Source organism: Lithobates pipiens, unplaced genomic scaffold (assembly GCF_037356315.1).
Source record: "Lithobates pipiens isolate NorthernLeopardFrog02 unplaced genomic scaffold, aLitPip1_a1.2 Scaffold_16, whole genome shotgun sequence".
In the NCBI taxonomy this organism is placed as follows: domain Eukaryota; kingdom Metazoa; phylum Chordata; class Amphibia; order Anura; family Ranidae; genus Lithobates; species Lithobates pipiens.
The window spans coordinates 653,017,941-653,039,599 of NW_027507748.1; the positions used below are offsets into that span (position 1 = coordinate 653,017,941).

At 40.7% G+C, this 21,659-nt stretch overlaps 1 protein-coding gene across 1 annotated transcript in view; it reads right to left on the minus strand.

Annotated features, from left to right (window-relative positions):
• Nucleotides 1-204: 204 nt before the first annotated feature.
• The window catches only part of CFAP300 (cilia and flagella associated protein 300), a 96,337-nt gene continuing 74,882 nt past the window's right edge, over nucleotides 205-21,659 (minus strand). Inside the window, exons 6-7 of the mRNA XM_077484396.1 lie at nucleotides 3,582-3,648; nucleotides 205-611 (exon numbers count right to left, since the gene is read on the minus strand). Coding sequence (XP_077340522.1) covers nucleotides 486-611; nucleotides 3,582-3,648 — 193 coding nt within the window. The 3' untranslated portion in view covers nucleotides 205-485. The remainder of the gene's footprint in view (nucleotides 612-3,581; nucleotides 3,649-21,659) is intronic.

The window sequence follows — 21,659 nt, forward strand, 5'->3', positions numbered from 1 at the left end:
ATCCCCTTGTCCACCCTAAAACTCTGCTACTATATGCTGAAGCCGGCCATCATACAAATCTACTGCTAAATTGATCACCCTTTTCTTGGGTAACCTTGCCGACAAGCCAAAGCTATATTTCAAATATAGCTTATGTAAAAAAATAAATAAATAACCAACACTTATTTTTAGAAATTTACACTTATTTTTGAAAATAACGGACACTTATTTTAGAAAACAAAAATACAATGATTTAATAAATACCTTTATAATCCATTGTATTATTCTATGTATAAAAAAGGTCAACAAGGCATTGTGCCTACAACTGGACTCCATTTATATCATCTGAACGTTAGATGGGAAATGCTGAATAAAGTCACAAAATGCATTTGTAGTAATAACCAGGAAAACATGCCAAAAGCAGAAGTGTTCTGGACTGGAATATATTATGGTACAGGCAGTTACACACTCTAGACACAGCGCCAAGTTTCTTGTAGCTTTTGGCTTCAGAAGATTCCACCACCAAAACTATGGTAGAGCACAGTAACATGACGCTTTAGTGGATCCACAATTAGATAGGCAAATGTCTGCTCGTGAGGCTGGGTAGATGGATAGCACATCCCATTTTCATCCTGTGGTGTACAGATAACACATTCATATCAGTGGGATGATTAAAGAAATATAGAGCAAATCAGGTTACACGAATATTTCAACAACGATAAAATACATGATAAAAAATCCACAATTTATAGGTTAGTCATGGGCATAACTCATGGTCAATCAAAGCTACATTGACTAGCATTTCTGGTATGCTATACATCTGAGATAACTTTTAAGGATCATTTCCAGGATGATATTTAAAATTAAAAACATGAATTAAAGGGGTTGTAAAGGTTCCGGGTTTAAAAACAAACAAACATGTCATACTTACCTCCGCTGTGCAGTTGGTTTTGCACAGAGTGGCCCCTATCCTCCTTTTCTGGGGTCCCTCAGCGGAGCTCCTGGCTCCTCCTCTTCTCAAATTCCCTGTCAGAGAAGCGCTCTTGATTGACAGCAGCGGGAGCCAATGGCTGTGCTGCTATCAATCCACCCAATCAGGACCCATGACACTGGCTTTTGCTGGTGTGCTTGCCCCCGGCGTGAGATAGAGGGGGTAGAGGTAAGTTAAACGGGGGCTCCAGCATTACAGGAGGCTTATCACCTCAATGCATAGAATGCATTGAGGTGAAAAACCTTGAGGGTTTACAATCCCTTATAGATAGAATAGATTGCGATGCTGGAAATCTGGGCTTTCACATAATATGTTCTGCAAATGACAGAATGTTTTATTTAATATAAACACTCATAAATGGAAAATAAATCCAGACGATCCTGAAGAAGTCAGTAGAGCATTGGCATATGATAAAACTGTAGTTCCATCTCCCACCAACACAATGATATCCTCAAACTGGGAAGGGGCCAACCCAATTACAATGGTGTGCAGTATCTCACCACAGGTGGAGGATGCCAATGGATCATTCAAGGTAAATAAGAAATGATGAGACCAGAAGTAGCCGGGATGTGGAAGCCCGGGCAGGTCACCAGATGGATTGATACTGAAAATAAGCCCTTTCTAACTTATTGTATACGTAACCTGTCCACCATAAGATGTGTTAAGTGAGCTGGGCTACACAATTAGGAACAAGTATGGCTAGTAGTTGGTAATCACAATCTACTAGACCTGTTCTCTAATTTTCTTTTTAAAGTCAGCCGTGATGCAAAACCTAAAATGATAAAACCCATAAGTGAACAAAAATGTGCACGTGAAGCACACACTAAAAAGTGCACTTGAGGGTCTGCTTTAGTCCATCCCCCCGAAGGAGTAGGACCTCTACCCTGCCCCTTAGGCTCCTGACGGGACATAGGTTTACACAGTCTGCCTAGCCATAAGGCCTGGCAGATGCCATTCTTCTAAGACAGCCGAAGCTATCCTTGAATACTAGGTCAGGGGAGCTCTCCTATAGAGGTAGGGGAGGAATGAACCCGAGGGCCACACACCCTCCACCTAGACGTCAGGGTAAGCCTGAGGACTCACACCCTTCATCCAGTGAAAGCACACAAAAGTGAAAAGGTGACAAATGTGGGAGAAAATAAATAAAAAATAAAAAAGTGGCTGTACAAAAGTGCACTGGCTGGGACCTGAGGCCAGGCGAGGCCTGGTAGACAAAGGCCCAGTCCATAGAGGTGCAGTGCAAATTTGGTGACTATGACCATGTGCCTTTTCACTCAGTGGGGTCCCACACCTGAGTGTTACTAAGAGCACCCCTAGGACGACCTCCCCCAAGGGGGCTCAGACACCTTCTGCCTTCCCAGCCTATGGCTAGACAAGGTAGAACGTTCAAACCAGGAGGTAATGGGCTCTTCCAGCTTTCTCAGGGGAATTACTCCTGTGCCCCAACTGCCTGTGGCATTACCTTGGCCAGGTTAGGATGATAGCACAGTGCCCCCACTGGATCCCTGATAAGAACAGATACTACACTTAATCTTAGCCAGAAGGCAGAGAAGACCTGTTCTCTAATGTTGTAGACATTTCATCAAAGCACTTACTTCAGTTTTATTGAGTGCCCCAGCATTTAAAGCCACAGGGGTAATTGAGTCATCATAATCTGATCACCAAGGAATATGCCAAAGCAGATGCTGATTCTCCCAGAAGATGATGACCGGTGTGAAATTTTGTGAAACCACCCTGTATTTTAATTATATAATCCAATTCCATGGTGCCATGAAGTCTTGGGTGGGTGTTAATAATTGGAATTACATAGCTGGAGGTGTGAATTATTGTGCTGAAGACCACCACCCACAATTGTATTTTTTCTTCTTATCTTGTGGTTATTTTAAAGAAAGCACTTCTGAGATAGCCATGTTTTTTGTCTTTAGACTCTGTGTATGTTTTTATTTTTAAAACCTCCAGTTTGTGATTTCAGTGGGTGTTGGGAATATAAAACCAGATACTGGTCTGTGCAGGTAGGTTTCCTGTAGATGTCAAAGTCAAAGTCACGCCCCTCCTTGACATGTAATATGCAGCCAAAATAGGTAATTTGTTATCCTGTGCATGTTCACCGTGTGAAGTTTTTATCCACTTTGTTCACTAAAGTCTGTACTTTTTTATGTTTTTTATGTTGACCCAGTATTATCCTCAAACCTGAAACTTGGTGGCGGTGTTCTGCTAGATAACAGGGATCAATATCGATTGATGGGTTTCTGACCAGTGGGGTGTCTGTGAAATCAGAAATGAAATCGGAGGCACTGGTGGTTGGATGAGTATTTGAAGTGCCACTTATTTTGGGGAGAGAGACATATGTGAATATTTGGACACTGTATGCTATATGTGATGATTTGATCACAAAGGAGTGGCAGCAAATGTCCATATATACTGTACACATTTGTATGGTGGAAATAATGTGCCAGGGCACACAGCTAGGCTGCACCACAGACAGTTTATAAATGTACAAATAGGCACCTAAGGTGATTTACTTTACACTGTATACACATACATTTTAGTTACCTAACAGGTTGTTAAAATGACACTGAAATGAAGTGCTCTATATAATGGAATTACTTACATATGCCAAGACCTTGAAAACTGAGGATATGATATTTATTTGTTTTGTTTCAGGATCTTTCTGAACGCTAAAAAATAAAAGCGGAGAAATAAATGTAATCAGGTCAGAGCAATCAGCTAATAAAAAAAATATATAAATCAATAAACAACAACAGCCTTCTATTAATTGTATTTGCATGCAGGTTCGTGAGCTAAGAAGGTTGCTGATACTAGAATGACATTGTGGCTGCAACATGAAGACTTTGCAATGCTGATTGTGATCGCACATCAGGCGTGTACATATGTATGCTGTTCATCATTCTCACGATTGTAGATATAATTCTGAGCCCCGTTTAGGTACCAGAATCATTTATAATTAAAGGCAAGCACGTACAGTGCAGTATTCAGAAGGGCTGTTAACTATCTATCCCTTTTTTATAATAGGCAGCAAAAGCATTTCCAGGTGAGCGATTGCATTGTTTAAAGAAGAGTGGATATAAATCAATGATTAAAAAAAAAACAAAAAAAAATGTATTTTTTCTAATTAAATCAGATTTGAATCGATTTTTTGGGATTTTTATCAAATTTATTTTAATAAAATGCTTTTGGAGTAAAAATCTATCTGAAGATAGTTTTCTATTTAAGATAAATTAATAATTTAGTTTATGCAGCATGAAATGGAGCTTAGTTATGTAGCATGAGGCTGTTTATTCTGCAATATTTACATTTTTGATAAACTCATTCAATGAATCTAAGCTCTGCAAGCTGAGATAACATGCACTGCACACTTCATTATGAAATCTAAATTAGATGTGCACACTGTCTGTCCTAAGTGTTCGGGATCTCAAGGTTTTGTTGGTACACTGTATGCTATTGCAAAAAAAAAAAATACCCCCCAGTCTGTCCCCTGATTGCAAATTGCAAGCTTTCCTGAATAGGAACACATAGCAAACATCTAGTGGGGGGTTTTCAAACTTTACTGAAAAAGTGGAATTACAGTTTAAGCCCTTTTACACACGGTCGGACATTCCGACAACCAAATCCGTCGGATTTTGTCCTAAACTGTTGCATACACACAGTCGGACAAAGTTGTCAGAAAATCTGATCGTACTTAACGTGATGACGTTATTTCGTTAGGACGGGACTACGTTCAGGCTAGTAGCCAATAGCTTTGGTCTAAGAATTTGATCTGAGCATGCGTGGCACTTTGTCAGATCACGATCGGAATTCTCTACACATGATCGGACAAAGTCTGATCGGATCATGTTGTCGGAAAATTTTATAGCCCAGCTGGAAAACTTGGTCCGTCGGATACTCCGACGGAAACAGTCCGATGGAGCCCACACACTGTCGGATTATCCGACAACACGGTCCTATCGGACATTGTCCATTGGAATGTCGACCGTGTGTACAAGGGCTTAGAATAGAGTGTTCCAGCTGTGACAGGCATGTTGTACCACTGCAGAGGGGTTCACTGTTCTCACACAGAGCACAGCAGATCTACTCTACAGTTTGCTGTCCTGGACCTTGGACTGGTGTAAGGAGCAATTTATGCCGTGTACACACAACCAGACTTTTCGACGGACTAGGTCTGACAATCTTCCCGATGAACTTACGGTGGAGTTCCGGCGGACTTTCTGAATGAACGGACTTGGACACACACAATCACACCAAAGTCCAATGGATTCGAACATGATGACTTACGACCGAACTAGAATAAGGAAGTTCATAGCCAGTAGCCAATAACTGCCCTATCGTCGTTTTTTTGTCCGTTGGACTAGCATACACACGAACTGATTTCTCGGTCCGGGGGAGTTCCGGTGGGAAAATTTAAAACATGTTCTATTTCTAAACTACGCTGGATTTTTGGCAAGCAAAGGTCCGATGGAGCCCACACATGATAGAATTGTCCGACGGACTCGTTCCATCGGACCTTTGCGGTCAAAAAGTCCGGTTGTGTGTACACCATACACACACTTTGCTCATTCTGTATATAACATTTTTTGCACACAATTTATCTGTTTGTGTTTTGTTTAGGCTTCAATTGGGCATTATACATTTATTTTAAAACATAATATTTTAAATGGGCCCTGCAATAAAAAGTAGAGCCATTCAAAAAATAGGCTTCAGATTTCCTGTGGTCAATTAAATAGAAGATTCCAACTTTGGCACCATTAAGATGCAAATACGATAGCCCCATAGTGCACCATAGCTGTGAAACAATAAATGTATTCCTTTCAGCATCCTATTATAAGAAAATAAGGGTAATGAGGGTAATCAACCCCCCTCCAGGATGGTGTGTGATACAAAAAAAAAAAAAAAATGGCATCCCCCTGGCAAGTACCCAGCTTAAACCTTTCCATTCTGGTATGAGCTACTGGAGAGACTAGTTACTTTGTAAGAGTTACCTCAGTAGTTACCCTGGAGGCTATTGTAGAAGAATGCGTGTGTGTGTGTGTGTATCATAACGCCCAAGGTAGATGTGTGATCTGCTATAAATCATACTGAGTGGTGTGATGTCAGACTAGGCTTCTACAGATTGTGTGATCATTTTTTTGTAGTTCTGGGAAACACTGCAAGAAGAATTCACAATCTGTAAAAGTGTGAGAAGTCTAAGCTACGCCACCAGAACACAAATATCTTCCAGTGAGTGATGAACAGAGTGCAAATATCCCATTACCACTAAATTCTCCCCATCAGGTCTAGACCTTCACTTCTCTCTTAGACTGTTCCTCTCATTGATGATGAAATGTTCTCTATCAATAGGGTTCTATTTCCCAAATGTGTTAAAGTGGTTGTAAACCCTTACAACACACTTTGACCTACAGGTAAGCCTAGATTAAGGCTTACCTGTAGGTCCAAGAAATATCTCCTAAACCTACACGGTTTAGGAGATATTTGCCGAAAGACAGGCACTGCTGTCTACGGCGCATGCGCCGTAGACAGCGGTGTGCAGGCGCACTGAGCGCGGCATCGTCAACGTCGAAGATGCCGCGCGCGTCGGCTCTTGTGCGCATGCGCGGGAGTGACATCATCGCGGCTTCGCCGAATGACAGTGGCGGAGCAGCGAGACCCCACCAAGATGGATGCGCCGGACTACAGGGGACAACGGTGACATCGCTGGCTCCTGTGTCAGGTAAGTGACACATAATGGACTACTATGCGATGCATAGTAGTCCATTATGCTTTGCCTTTGCAGGGAATGAAAGAGGAAGTAAACTCATCAGGGTTTACTTCCTCTTTAAGAGCTGAACTCTATTTTCTTAGTCAAGTTAGAGTGGACCTGAACTCAAAAAGTTCCTTCTAAAATATTGGAGAACATTTATAAATTTTCCCTGAAAAGTTTACATGTTGTTTTGAATACCTTCTGAAAAATATCAGTGCAGTCTCTGGTAAGAGATGGTGTATATACACTTCTTTGTCTACAGACTCATAGCTGAATATTTGCAGTGTGGGATCAAAGGAAAGAGGTCTCTTAGTCCCAGGAAATTTGAAATGGGATTTTGTGATGTCACCATTGTGCTGGTCACTGTGCTCCTTGCTGGAGGCCCTGGAACAAGGAAGCATTACAAATGATGCAGTCACTGTTCGTCAAAGACAATTTTTCAATCAAAGTTTGTCAAGCAGGATGGGGACTATAGAGCCACTCATGGCTCGAATTTTGCCAGATTCATTACGAATCAGAAGAAAATCTAGCCATGTAAAGCCAGTTTAGGAAGAGATATCCCAGAAGGAGTAAAAACTTGGGATATCTTCTTACTTTTATCTCATTCCAAAAGTAAAAAAAAAAAAAAAAAAAAAAAAAAGTCTACATCCCAACAGAAGAGATTTTACCATCACTTCCTTTCCCTGTGAAATTGTTAAATCTTGTCACCGACACGGGAAGTAAGGGGGAAATCTCTCCTGTGAAACACATCATAAACGTCTACTCACTCACCACTCATGTTTTAGCTAGAGTTGGGCTTTAACTATTTTTTTGCCTGACCAGTTTTTCATATTTTACATATTAAAATGCTCAATTTTAGTCGGAAGAATACTGATAACCCCCCAAATTATATATTTTGAGAAAGCACAGAACCTGTAGAATAAAAAGATTGATAGTTGCACATTTTCATGTCTCATGATATTTGCACAACTATTTATCAATCCCGTGATCACGTCCGTATAGTGACGAAACGCGTAGGGAGGAACGGCGTGCTGACATCACCGCGTTCTACGCTAGACCTGGAACTGCGGGCGGCAGCTGAGAGCCGGCCAGCTCAATTTTGATAATTGCCTTTACGTTCATTAAGCATGTGAGTTTACTTGCTTTCTATCTGTACAAATAAAGTAAAAGGGTTTTATGCTATGCAAGTGTCCCCTTGTCTTTTCATATTGATGGGGTCATAATCGTTTAAACATCTGGATTACTTGGAGAGAGAGGTCTGGTGTAGTTTCCTGGGACATTTCACCTAGACCATCTATATATGTGATTTTTGATCTCACTTAATACTGAGATCTTACGCTCTGGTAAGCGGCCCTAATTACTCATTGGTGGAGGTGCTTCCTCTGATTCCTTTCCACATGATTTTTTGTCGGTGTCAGTTTTCACTTCACATTGGACTGCCTACTTTTTTTTGGGCTTGTTATTAACTATGGGACTCGTTTGGACTATTATTTTTGTTCACACACTGAATGAATTTTGAATTTTGTTAAGCTTATTTATTTTTATGTATCTATTTATTTAGGTAATTTTATTTATTTTCACTTTAATTCATATTTATTAATTCATTGATTTTTGAGGTGGCACACCTGACGGTGTTAGTTTATATTATTTGTCGCATGTGGTTTGTTTTTTTCACATCCAAATAAGTCTTCATTGTGTTTTCCATTTTATCTAACTTATTTATATAATTAATTTATTTATTTACTCACTTTGTCTAGTTTATATTATTTGTCACTTGCTATTGATTTATATATTTACTTTTATGAACACATGCGGGTTGTTGTAAACAATATCAAGAGTATTTGTTCTGGTTTTTAAGCTTTTTATTATAGAAAAACTTTTTTCGTTCTTTTTAGCACAGCTCCCCATTGCATACAGTTTAGAGTGTCGTAGTATAACAATTTGAGCTGCTGCTCATAGGGCAGTTTATTTGAATAGCGCAGTTTTACTTTTTTACAACTATTTATCAAACCTATATTTTCTGTGAAAATGACAAACTTCATTTTAGCACATGCAAACACAATAGTATCCCTAATGTTTTTATGATGAGATAGTGTTGGGTAAAGAGATGCAAAATATGTCAAGCCTCAAAATTGCATGCACATGAGAAATGGTGACAAGCGATGATACTAAAAATGTTTGTAGTCAATGATTTAAACACCTCTACAGCTTCAAAATAAAATCAACCATTTGTAAATGATGGCCCAAGAATTATTCTTGGCACAATCAGAACTTACATACAGTATATGTGTTCTAAGAGTGTGTTTTTTTACGCATGTGTGTGGGCAGAGGGCAGGGTCCTTTAAATTTTTGTATATTATTAGATCTAGCAGCACTAGGGTTGTTGGTTTAAATCCCAACCCCATCAGCACCTGCCTGGAGTTTTCTATGTTCTTCCGATACTTGCGTGGGTTTCCTTCCGAACTCCAAAGACATGCTGGTAGGTCCTAGCTCCTGTCTAAATGGGCCCTAGTATGTGTATGTATGTGTGTTAGGGGCCTTAGATTGTAAGCTCCTTGAGGGCAGGGACTGATGTAAATGGATACAGTATTTTACAAAAGTGAGTACACCCCTCACATTTTTGTAAATATTTTATTATATCTTTTCATGTGACAATGCTGAAGAAATGACACTTTGCTACAATGTAAAGTAGTGAGTGTATACAAAAAAGGGTAACAGATTACCCAAAATGAGGAGTATATAGCTCGCTGACGCACCTGTAAGGTGTGGTATATTCCTAATTGGGAAGCTGAACAAGAGAAAAAACACAGTTGTAGCACAAACTGCAAAAGTAGGCAAAAAGACGACCAAGCAGTGTAGTCTAATCAAAATTTATTGAGAATTGATTAAAAAAATGGTACGGAATTGATCTGAATATATGAACCAATACCTTCCAAAAGATTACATACTTTAATATAAAGCAAACATACAAAATGGTGGTGACCCCTTACTGTGGTAAGAGTACACACTATACAAATCAATGATACATGATATACAGTATCTCACAAAAGGGGGGACAACCCCTCAACAGGGGTACTGTGACATACTGAAGCCGATCACGATTCCCTGCCTCCAGAAACTGGGCCACAGGGCAGTATTCCAACATGATAACGACCCCAAACACACCTCCAAGATGATCACTGCCTTGCTAAAGAAGCTGAGGGTAAGGGTGATAGACTGGCAAAGCATGTCTCCAGACCTAAAGCCTATTGAGCATCTGTGGGCCATCCTCAAACGGAAGGTGGAAGAGCGCAAGGTCTCTAACATCCACCAGCTCTGTTATGTCATCATGGAGGAGTGGAAGAGGACTCCAGTGGTAACCTGTGAAGCTCTGGTGAACTCCATGCCCAAGAGGGTTAAGACAGTGCTGGAAAATAATGGTGGCCACACAAAATATTGACATTTTGGGCCCAATTTGGCCATTTTCACTTAGGTGTGTACTCACTTTTGTTGCCCACAGTTTAGACATTAATGGCTGTCTGTTGAGTTAATTTTGAGGGACCAGCAAATTTACACTGTTATACAAGCTGTGCACTAACTACTTTACATTGTAGCAAAGTGCCATTTCTTCAGTGTTGTCACATGAAAAGATATAATAAAATATTTACAAAAATGTGAGGGGTGTACACACTTTTGTGAGATACGGTATATAAAGCGCTGTGTAAATTGACACTGCTATATACAGTAAGTATCTTAAATAATAATAATTTTATGATTTTTTAAAACTTTTTACTTTACTCTATTGCTAATATGATAACATTGAGCAGCAACAAGTCCTCTTCATGTTGACATATGGAGTCTATTAGACCACTACAACTCCCGTGCACTTTACTTTAACAGAATGAATACAGAAAGTACTTGATCTGTTGTATACCTGGGCATAGCCTGCAGTCATCTAACATCTGTGAACCCAGAAGTGTTCAGAGCAGAGCACTTCCAGGTTTACTGCACAGAGCAGAGATTGTGCATCAGATCTCTCCTCAATGCTCTCTGATGGCCATCAGAACTATGAAGGAGCGGTTTGGCAGGGAAAGGGGGTAACACACGACTTCTACTGCATATAGAAGAGATCAGGCAGTCTTACAACTGCACACTTTTACATTAAAGTCCAGAGCCCGCAGATAATCTTAGGAAAAAAGTAAGCTTGTTTTTGATGACAGGATGTTTGGTATTCATCATTGATAGTGAAAGGGACACTTACTGAAAACCAATCTCTAAAATCTTATACTAGCTTTAAAACGACTCCTTCACTAAAATAACAAACAAAACCAGAGTCACCCTGTAAAATAACTTTTTTTATACTTACCTTGTGTGTTTTAACTTTTTCCATACTGCAGAGGAAAGGGTGGAAGAATTTGACTCGCCTGTTGCTGACTATTGTTTTGGGTGAGTATTTAGGGTACTTAGCTGAGGTGGGCGGTTTTATATGTAATTCCCCCGGGATGAGCCATGAATGGCTCTTTGCATCTTTGATTACCGTACCTTTAAAGGCATCTTTTAAGTATAAATGCAATTTATTAACAATGCTTCTACTGTTCCTATTTTATATAGTGCTGTATTTTCTAAAGTATTATTTTATTACCTGGAATGTCATTAACCAGTCTTTTGGCAACTTCTATTGTTGAAGTACCACTGGCAAGCACCACCAATAAAGAATAACCGTTTAGGTCTTTGAAATTCATAATACTTCAGGCAAAGCAAAAATAAATTTTCCTACAAAAGCTACAGCTGACAGAAATGGGGTAAAAAAAATAAAAATAAAAATCGACCATAGACTTCGTAATAGTACACAAAGTAAAAGGGCAAATTTACTTGAATTCCAGTGAATTTAAAAATGGAACAGACAAGCATGAGATGAGAATTTTTTTTAAAATCATTTTTTATTTCCTATTTTTAGGAATGACAATTTTGAAATCCAAAATTAAAGAATAAAAGATGTTTGAAGTTCATTATAAATATTAAATTATTGCTAATCTTTAAATGTATAACATTGTAATGCTCCTTTCTGCTTTTGATTACATTGCAATATCGGTGGTCTCTAATTAGATCTACTTCTATATTTCCTATTGTAAGATGAGTGCCTACAACTCAAAATGCATCAGCGGAGGACAGTCTGATGGAGTTTAGAATCCATTTGGAAAAATAAAGTTTTACTAAGCACTAACGAGTATGACTGCAATTGTATATGGATTTATTATTCCAATATTCAATATATACAGTAAAGCAGTGGTCATCAACCCTGTCCTCAGGATCCACTAACAGTCCAGGTTTTATGTATTACCTTGGGGAGATGCAGACTAGAATACTGCAATCACTGAGCAGCAAATGATCTCACCTGTGATGTATTTCAGTTATCTTGCAAACCTGGCCTGTTAGTGGGTCCTGAGGGCAGGGTTGATGACCACTGCAGTAAAGCACATTTATTATTGGCCTATACATCTAGCAAATAAATGCACATATTTGCCAGCGCACCAAGGATCCTGAAATGTCGTCCTAAGGTCTTTATTGCAGAGTGGGCATGCCTGACGAAGGGGTCCTGCGAGTTCCGAAACGTTGCACTTTCTCTTGTGATGTCATCACTCTGTAATAAAAAGCTTTGTACGACATTTGAGGATCCTTGGTGTGCTGGCGATCATGTGCATTTACCTGTGATTTTCCAGTAACCAGCTGGTAGTCGCTGCGGCACCCACTACCGATGAGCCTCGTTCCCAGGAACGTGGGGGGAATATAGACAAGACTATACATGTAGCAGACAGCACAGACAGGAGGGTAATGCCACTTCCACTGTTAAAGAATATATAAACTTATGGATAATTTCTACATAGTTACACTTGTCTAGTTTGGACCAATGTAACTATACATATACTTACTATACCTGGTCGATGCTCCAGAAAGCTGGAAATCAGGTTAGACGCCACTACTCCAGTGATCTCCACTTGCTTCTGGGTCCTGTGCTGAGTGGCTATCCTGCTACATTGTGAACACAGGAGGTGGTCCACTCGGCATGGGAGCCATTAAGAGAATACTTTGCATTTTCTAAATGAATACAAAGAGTTCCCTGATTGGATAAAGTAGGGAGCGTATATCATGTATTGATCTGTATAGTGTGTACTCGTACCACAGTAAGGGATCACCACCATAACCGACATAACGGTGCAGGATGCCACTACTTTTTAAATTTGAAATGTGATTTTAATAACTGCGGTGGTGTGTGCTGAAGAACAGTAGCTGAATAGAATTTAACCTGATGGCACGCAAGCATGTGGTCTCTCGGGCAGGAGGGCCTTGGCGCAGAGTGGCCACATATTTGAGTACCACATTGTGAACAAAGCTGTGCTGAGAGCGCGCACCCTGCGGATTCCCGGCAGTTTCCATTGGCTAATGGAAAGCGTTCCAATCATGTGACTGCCATGACAGCCAATCATGGCAGTAACATGATCATAGACACTGCCCCACCTCCCGACATCTGAACATCCTTATAGGGCCAGGAGGTGGCGGCGCCAAGGGGTTAGTGATATGTGACTTTGTCACATTTCAATAAAGTTTGCATTAAAAAAAAAGGCAACAGTGCGATGCGGGCTTGGCTCATCGGCACTGCTGTCATCCTACCACACACCAGCAGCTGCATTCTAGCACAGCCCTTAAAGCTGAACTTTACCCATAACAACTTGCTTCTTGCAGGAGGCTGACATTTTTCTGAAGTCCAGAGACCCCAAACAGCAGTAAATCATAAAGTGGAACTAAACCCATCGATTTAAGGGTTTCAAAAAACAGTTACATCCCTGGAATGCCGGGATTGCTAATTGTCTTATTTGCTTGTGTCCTCAACCAAACTGTCAAACCATCAAATGGCTGGTGGCATAACTGATCACACGTGCAGCACCATGGCAGTTGCAGTTTAAACAGAAGCAGCTTCCTTAGCTGTAGAGAATGGGCGCTCAACCTGTGGCCCTCCAGCTGTTGTGGAACTACAAGTCCCATAAGGCATTGCAATGCTGCCAGGTACATGACTCCCTGAGGCAGAGAAATTATGGGACTTGGTTTCACAACAGATGGAGGGCCACAGGTTGAGCACCCATGCTGTAAAGAATAGGAGGATTTAATTCTGCTTTAACCACCTTAAAGCGTGACTGCACTGCGGAAAAAAATATTAAAAGCCAGCAGCTACAAATACTGCAGCTGCTGACTTTTAATAAATGGACACTCACCTGTCCCGGGGCCCAGCGATGCCGGCAGCCGAGGCCGATTGATCGCTCAGCTCTCAGCTGCTGCCGCCACCATTCTAGATGAGGGAATCAGGGAGTGAAGCGAAGCGGCTTCACTTCCCGGTTCCCTACTGCGCATGCACGAGTCGCGCAGCGCAATAGGAATTGTCCGCGCTGTCTCTGGGACCCGTTTGTGTCCCAGCAGACAGCTCGCAGGGACAGGAAGAGGCATAGACTCCCATGGGAGTCTATGGCCGGAAGTGGGTGTAAATACCTGTTTTTGACAGGTATCTGCACCCCCCTCCCCCCTGAAAGGTGCCAATTATGACACCGGAGGGGGGGAGGGTTCCGATCAGCAGAAGTTACACTTTAGGGTGGAACCCCGCTTTAATACAGCACACTTACACCCCCTTCCTGTCCAGACCAATTTTCAGCTTTCAGCGCTCTCAAAGTTTGAATGACAATTACTCAGTCATGTAACACTGTACCCATATGAAACTTGCGTCCTTTTTTTCCACACAAATAGAGCTTTCTTTTAGTGGTATTTAATCACTAGTGTTTTTGTTTGTTTTTTGTGCGATAAATAAAATAACTTACATTTTGTGAAAAAATGCCTTTTTATTTGTTTCTGTCATAGAATTTTGCTAATTAGTAATTTTTCTTTATAAATTTTGGCCAAAATTTATACTGCTACATATCTTTGGTAAAAATAACCCACATTAGTGTATATTATTTGGTCTTTGTGAAAGTTATAGAGTCTATAAACTATGGTGCCAATCACTGAAAACTGATCACATCTGATCAGGCCTTCAGTACATCAGGTGAATCTCATTTCTTGAGACACTAACAAGCCGGAAAAGTATAAATACCCCCCCAAATGACCCCTTTTTAGAAATTAGACATTCCAAGGTATTAAGTAAGTAGCATGGTGAGTTTTTTTTAAGTTGTCATTTTTTCCCACAATTCTTTGCAAAATTAAGATTTTTTAAATTTTTTTTTTTTACAAAATTGTCATATTATCAGGTTATTTATCACACACAGCATATGCATACAACAAATTACACCCCAAAATACATTCTGCTACTCTTCCGAGTATGGCGATACCACATGTGTGAGACTTTTACACACCCTGGCATACAGAGGACCAACATTGAAGTGGCACCTTCATGCCTTCTACGAGCAAAAATGACACATTTCATTTCTCAACCACCTAAAAAGGCCCTGGAGCACCAGGACAATGGAATTACCCACAAAATTACCCCATTTTGGAAAAAAACACCCCAACGTATAATCTATGAGGCAGAATGAGTCTTTTGAATGGTTAATTTTTTTCCAGAAGTTTTTGGAAAATGTGGAAAACAAAAAAAAAAACACATTTTTTTTACACAAAGTTGTCCATTTATAAAATATTCCTAACACATAGCATGTATATAGCAAAAATTACACCCCAAAACACATTCTGCTATTCTTCCCGAGTATGGCGATACCCCATGTGTGAGACTTTTACATGGCTTGGCCACATACAGAGGCCCAATGTTGAAGTAGTACCTTCAGGTGTTCTACGAGCATAAATTACACATCTCATTTCATTCCTACCTATCACACTTTTGAAGGTCCAGGAGCACCAGCCCAGTGGAATTACCCACAAAATTACCCCATTTTGGAAAGCAAACACCCCAACGTATATTCTATGAGGCATGGGCTGCAAATAGGTACTCGGGTACTCTGATGGGCTGGTGACAGGTACTCGGGTACTCTGATGGGCTGGTGACAGGTACTCGGGTACTCTGATGGGCTGGTGACAGGTACTCGGGTACTCTGATGGGCTGGTGACAGGTACTCGGGTACTCTGATGGGCTGGTGACAGGTACTCGGGTACTCTAATGGGCGATTGCGCCGTGCACAGTGGAGGTGGAACTATCTGTGATCGCCCATGACTTCATCACGGCCGATCACGTGGTAAACAGCCATACCCAAAGGCTGTTCACCCCCCCCCCCCCTCGGTGGCGAGAGGTGTCTCTGTGACACGCCGCCACCGAAGGAACAGGGATGGGCGCGCATTCCCTGTTTAAATGGGAGGATGTCATATGACGCTCTCCCACAAGAGCCGTGCCGCCTGGCCGTCATTTGACGGGCGGCGGTCGGCAACCCGTTAAGGCTGTGAGCATATCGGCCTCTACAGACTCAGCAGTGCCTACAAATGCCTAAAATAGGAGAGCAACTGAGCATGTGCAGAGTAAGGTGAGACCGCGTATTACTGGATTTTAAACAATATAGGCAGTTATTATTAATGTTTTACATAGCTATACCTTCAAAAGGGGCCAGCCTGACGTGATCTAGCAGGACTTTATTTTCTGACTAAAGTTCCACTTTAAGGAATACAGTAGTATCTCTTCCCCAACCACAGCATACTGAACTCTGCTCACTCTGCTCTTCCCTCCTGTCAGCATATGTGCAATCACATGTCCTGTCCCTTGCTGTATCAGTCTGGGTTCTGCTCTGCAGGGGGTTTCAGGAGTCTGATATCAAGGCTAGATTCTAGTGCTTTAACTAGCCATTTGTAAAACAAAAAAAATGTATAAGTCCTTGTACACACGGTCGGACATTCCGACAACAAAATCCGTCGGATTTTGTCAGACGAATTTTGCCCGAAACTTGTGTTACATACACACGGTCGGGCAAAGTTGTTGGACAATCCGATCGTTCAGAACGTTACATAGTTAGTCAGGTTGAAAAAAGACACAAGTCCATCCAGTTCAACCACAAAAAAATAAAATAATAAAAAAAAAATAATAATAATAATATCATACAATCCCATATACCCAATTCTATACCCACAGTTGACCAAGAGGAAGGCAAAAAACCCCAGCAGAGCATGATCCAATTTGCTAAAGCAGGGGAAAAAATTCCTTTCTGATGCCCCGAGAGGCAATCGGATTTTGCCCGGATCAACTTTACCTATAAAATGTTAGTACCCAGTTATATTATGTACACTTAGGAAATAATCCAGGCCCTTCTTAAAGCAATCCACTGAGCTGGCCAGAACCACCTCTGCAGGGAGTCTATTCCACATTTTCACTTACTGTGAAGAAACCTTTCCGTATTTGGAGATAAAATCTCTTTTCCTCTAGACATAAAGAGTGCCCCCTTGTCCTCTTTGTTGACTGTAAAGTGAATAACTCAACACCAAGTTCACTATATGGACCCCTTATATATTTGTACATGTTGATCATATCCCCCCTTAATCTCTTTTTATCAAGAGTGAATAAATTCAGTTCCTCTAATCTTTCATAATAGCGGAGTTCCTCCATGCCTCTTATTGCCCCTTCTCTGCACTTTCTCCAGTTCCCTGATATCCTTTTTGAGAACTGGTGCCCAAAACTGAACTGCATATTCCAGATGAGGTCTTACTAATGATTTGAACAGGGGCAAAATGATCTCTCTCTCTCTCTCTCTGGAGTCCATACCTCTCTTAATACAGGGAATGACTTTGCTCACTTTGGAAACCGCAGCTTGGCATTGCATGCTATTATTGAGCTTATGATCTACCAAAACCCCCAGATCCTTCACTATGGATTGCCCCAGTTGTACTCCCCCTAGCATGTATGATGCATGCATATTCTTAGCCCCCAAGTGCATAACTTTACATTTCTCAACATTAAACCTCATCTGCCACATAGTCGCCCAATTAGACAAAGCATTGAGGTCGGCTTGTAAATTGGAGACATCCTGTAAGGACGTTATTCCACTGCATAGCTTGGTGTCATCTGCAAAGACGGAAATGTTACTTTTGATCCCAGACCCAATATCATTTATAAAGATATTAAAAAGTAAGGGTCCTAGCACTGATAACCTTAGACCATTCAGAGTAAGAATCATTAACAGCTACTCTCTGAATTGTGTCTTTTAGCCAGTTTTCTATCCATACACAAACTGATATTTCCAAACCTGTAGACTTTACCTTACACATGAGCTGTGTGTGAGGAACTGTATCGAACGCTTTTGCAAAATCCAAGTATACCACGTCCACCGCCCCCCCTCTGTCCAAGGTTTTACTTACCACCTCATAAAAAGAAATCAGGTTTGTCTAACAACTTCTGTCTTTCATGAATCCATGCTGTCTGTTGCTTAAAATATTTTTTTCCTGCAAGAACTCATCTATGTGGTCTTTTATTAATCCCTCCAGTATCTTCCCAACTATAGAAGTTAAACTAACAGGTCTATAGTTACTTGGTAAAGATTTTGTTCCCTTTTTAAATATAGGCACCACATTGGCCCTGCGCCAATCAAGTGATACTATTCCTGTCATTAATGAGTCCCTAAAAATTAGATACAATGGCTTTGAAATTACAGAGCTCAATTCTTTTAGGATCCGTGGGTGGATGCCATCAAGTCCAGGTGCTTTATCCACCTTTATTCTGTCCAAATATTTCTGGACCATATCACTTTTGATCCATTGTGGATTTGGGGCTGCGTCACTACCACCCACATTATGGACATGAGCTCCCCCATGTTCCTTTGTATACAAAGAGCTGAAGAAAGTATTTAATAAGTTAGCCTCCTCTTTGCCCCCAGTCACCTACTCCAGATTATTTTGTAAAGGGCCTACATGCTCAGACTTGACCTTTTTACTATTAATATATTTGAAGATTTTTTTTAGAGTTTGTCCTACTATCTTTTGCAATCTTTCTTTCATTTTGAATTTTTGCATCCTTGATTTCCTTTTTACATATTCTGTTATATTCTTTGTAACATTTAAATGACACTAGTGATCCTTCATTTTTATATTTTTTAAAAGCTCTTTTTATAGTTTATAGTTTTTTTTTAACTTTGGCCGTGAGCCACATTGGTTTTATTTTTAGCCTTTTAAACTTATTGCCTATGGGAATATACTTTGCCGTGAGATCACAAACAGTCTTTTTGAAGAATTCCCATTTCTGTTCTGTGCCCATTGATGCCAATATTCTCTCCCAGTCTAGGTCCTGGAGAGCAGCCCTCATCCTTGGAAAATCAGCTCTCTTGAAATTAAGTGTTTTTATCTTTCCCATATGAGATTTTTGCTTACAGCTAACATCAAATGAAATCATGTTATGGTCACTGCTACCCAGGTGTTCCTTTATCTGAACACTAGTAATACGTTCTGCATGGTTTGAGATTACTAGGTCCAACAGAGCATCATTCCTAGTTGGGGCCTCAATAAACTGGACCATAAAATTGTGATGATGTTATTTTGTTACGACGGGACTACGTTCAGGCTAGTAGCCAATAGCTTTGGTCTAGGAATTTGATCTGAGCATGCGTGGCACTTTGTCCGATCGGAATTCTCTACAAGCGATTGGACAAAGTCCAATCGGATCATGTTGTCGGAAAGTTTTATAGCCCAGCTCTAAAACTTTGTCGGTCGGACATTCCGACGGAAACAGTCCAATGGGGCCCACACGCGGTTGGATTATCCGACAAAGCGGTCCGATCTGACATTTTCCATCGGATTGTCCGACCGCGTGTACAAGGGCTAAAATGTATACACCATTGTAATAAATAGCATTTTTCTTTACATCTGCCTGGTTTTAAGCAAAAACATTTAGCTGTGTCAGTCATCAGCAATTCTTGATGTCTCACACATTATGCAGAGGCAATGACCAATTAATTATTGTAGTTGAAAACAGAGGGGACAGTAACTGCTTTAGAAGTGAGCTGTTATCACCTCATAAACCCCATGATTTATCTTTAAAGAAATACTGAGGAACAAGCCACCTGACATAAAAGTCATTACTGCACTAGGCTGTTCCTAATTTACTCCAGTGAGGTCAAAGCCGGTACACCGAGATACATGGACCACTGATGTCATTATATATCCTTGTGTCAAAATAATGAAAGTCCAAATTCAAATCCATCATCCATATGGAAACTATAGCATAACTTTGGCTTATTACTGAAAGTGTCTTGAAGGAGAAGTGCATGGAATGTATACCTATCCCTCCAAGGACCCCCTACTCTACCCCAGCATTTAATATATTAGAGTTGTCTTGAACACAGCTCTCCAGCAGCCTTCATCAAGAGGTCTGTCTGGCTCTGCAAGGCCTCTTTATAGGATTCTTTCCAGTCCTCATCCACCATAAATGCGCAGCCTAAACGCAATTTACTTACATGGAAAGTCTATATCTGGCCGTGTTGATGGCCTTTTTATGTGCAGTATGCTTAGTGGGCAAGATGTAGGAATGGAAAGATTCAGAAGGAAAGCAAGCTAGGAAGATCACTCAATGAGGATCTCTAGGGAGCTGCATGTAAAGAGGTGATGCACTGGCAGCCACCACTGTACCTGACCAATGGAATCATCGCTCAGATACAGTGCCTTGAAAAAGTATTCATACCCCTCGAAATTTTCCACATTTTGTCATGTTACAACCAAAAACGTAAATGTACTTTATTGGGATTGCATGTGATAGGTCAACACAAAGTGGCACATAATTGTGAAGTGGAAGGAGAATAATGGTTTTCATTTTTTCTTTACAAATAAATATCTGAAAAGTGTGGTGTGCCTTTGTATCCTGAGTCAATACTTTGTAGATCCCCCTTTGCTGAAATTACAGCTGCAAGTCTTTTTGGGGATGTCTCTACCAGCTTTGCACATCTAGAGAGTGACATTTTTGCCCATTCTTCTCTGCAAAATAGCTCAAGCTCTGTCAGATTGGATGGAGAGCGTCTGAACAGCTTGCCACAGATTCTCAATTGGATATAGATCTAGACTTTGACTGGGCCATTCTAAAACATGAATATGCTTTGATCACCATTCCATTGTAGCGCTTGCTGTAGGTTTAGGGTTGTTGTCCTGCTGGAAGGTGAACTGCCGCCCTAGTCTCAAGTCTTTTGCATACAGTCATGTCCATAAATATTGGGACATCAACACAATTCTAATATTTTTGGCTCTATACACCACCACAATGGATTTGAAATGAAACAATCAAGATGTGCTTTAACTGCAGAATATCAGCTTTAATTTGAGGGTATTTACATCCAAATCAGGTGAACGGTGTAGGAATTACAACAGTTTGTATATGTGCCTCTCACTTTTCAAGGGACCAAAAGTAATGGGACAATTGGCTGTTCAGCTGTTCCATGGCCAGGAGCAGATAAATGGTCCAGAGTTCATTTCAAGTGTGCTATTTGCATTTGGAATCTGTTGCTGTGAGATCCAAATAGCTATAAATATCAGTGAAGTAAGCCATCATTAGGCTAAAAAAACAAAACAAACCCATCAGAGAGATAGCAAAAACATTAGGTATGGCCAAATTAACTGTTTGGAACATCCTTAAAAAGAAAGAATGCACCAGTGAGCTCAGCAACCTCAAAAGACTCAGAAGACCACGGAAAACTGTGGTGGATGACCAAAGAATTCTTTCCCTGGTGAAGAAAACACCCTTCACCACAGTTGGGCAGATCAAGAACACTCTCCAGGAGGTAGGTGTATGTGTGTCAAAGTCAACAATCAAGAGAAGACTTCACCAGAGTGAATACAGATGGTTCACCACAAGATGTAAACCATTGGTGCGCCTCAAAAACAGGAAAGCCAGATTAGAGTTTGCCAAACAACATCTACAAAAGCCTTCACAGTTCTGGAACAACATCCTATGGACAGATGAGCTCAAGATAAACTTGTACCAGAGTGATGGGAAGAGAAGAGTATGGAGAA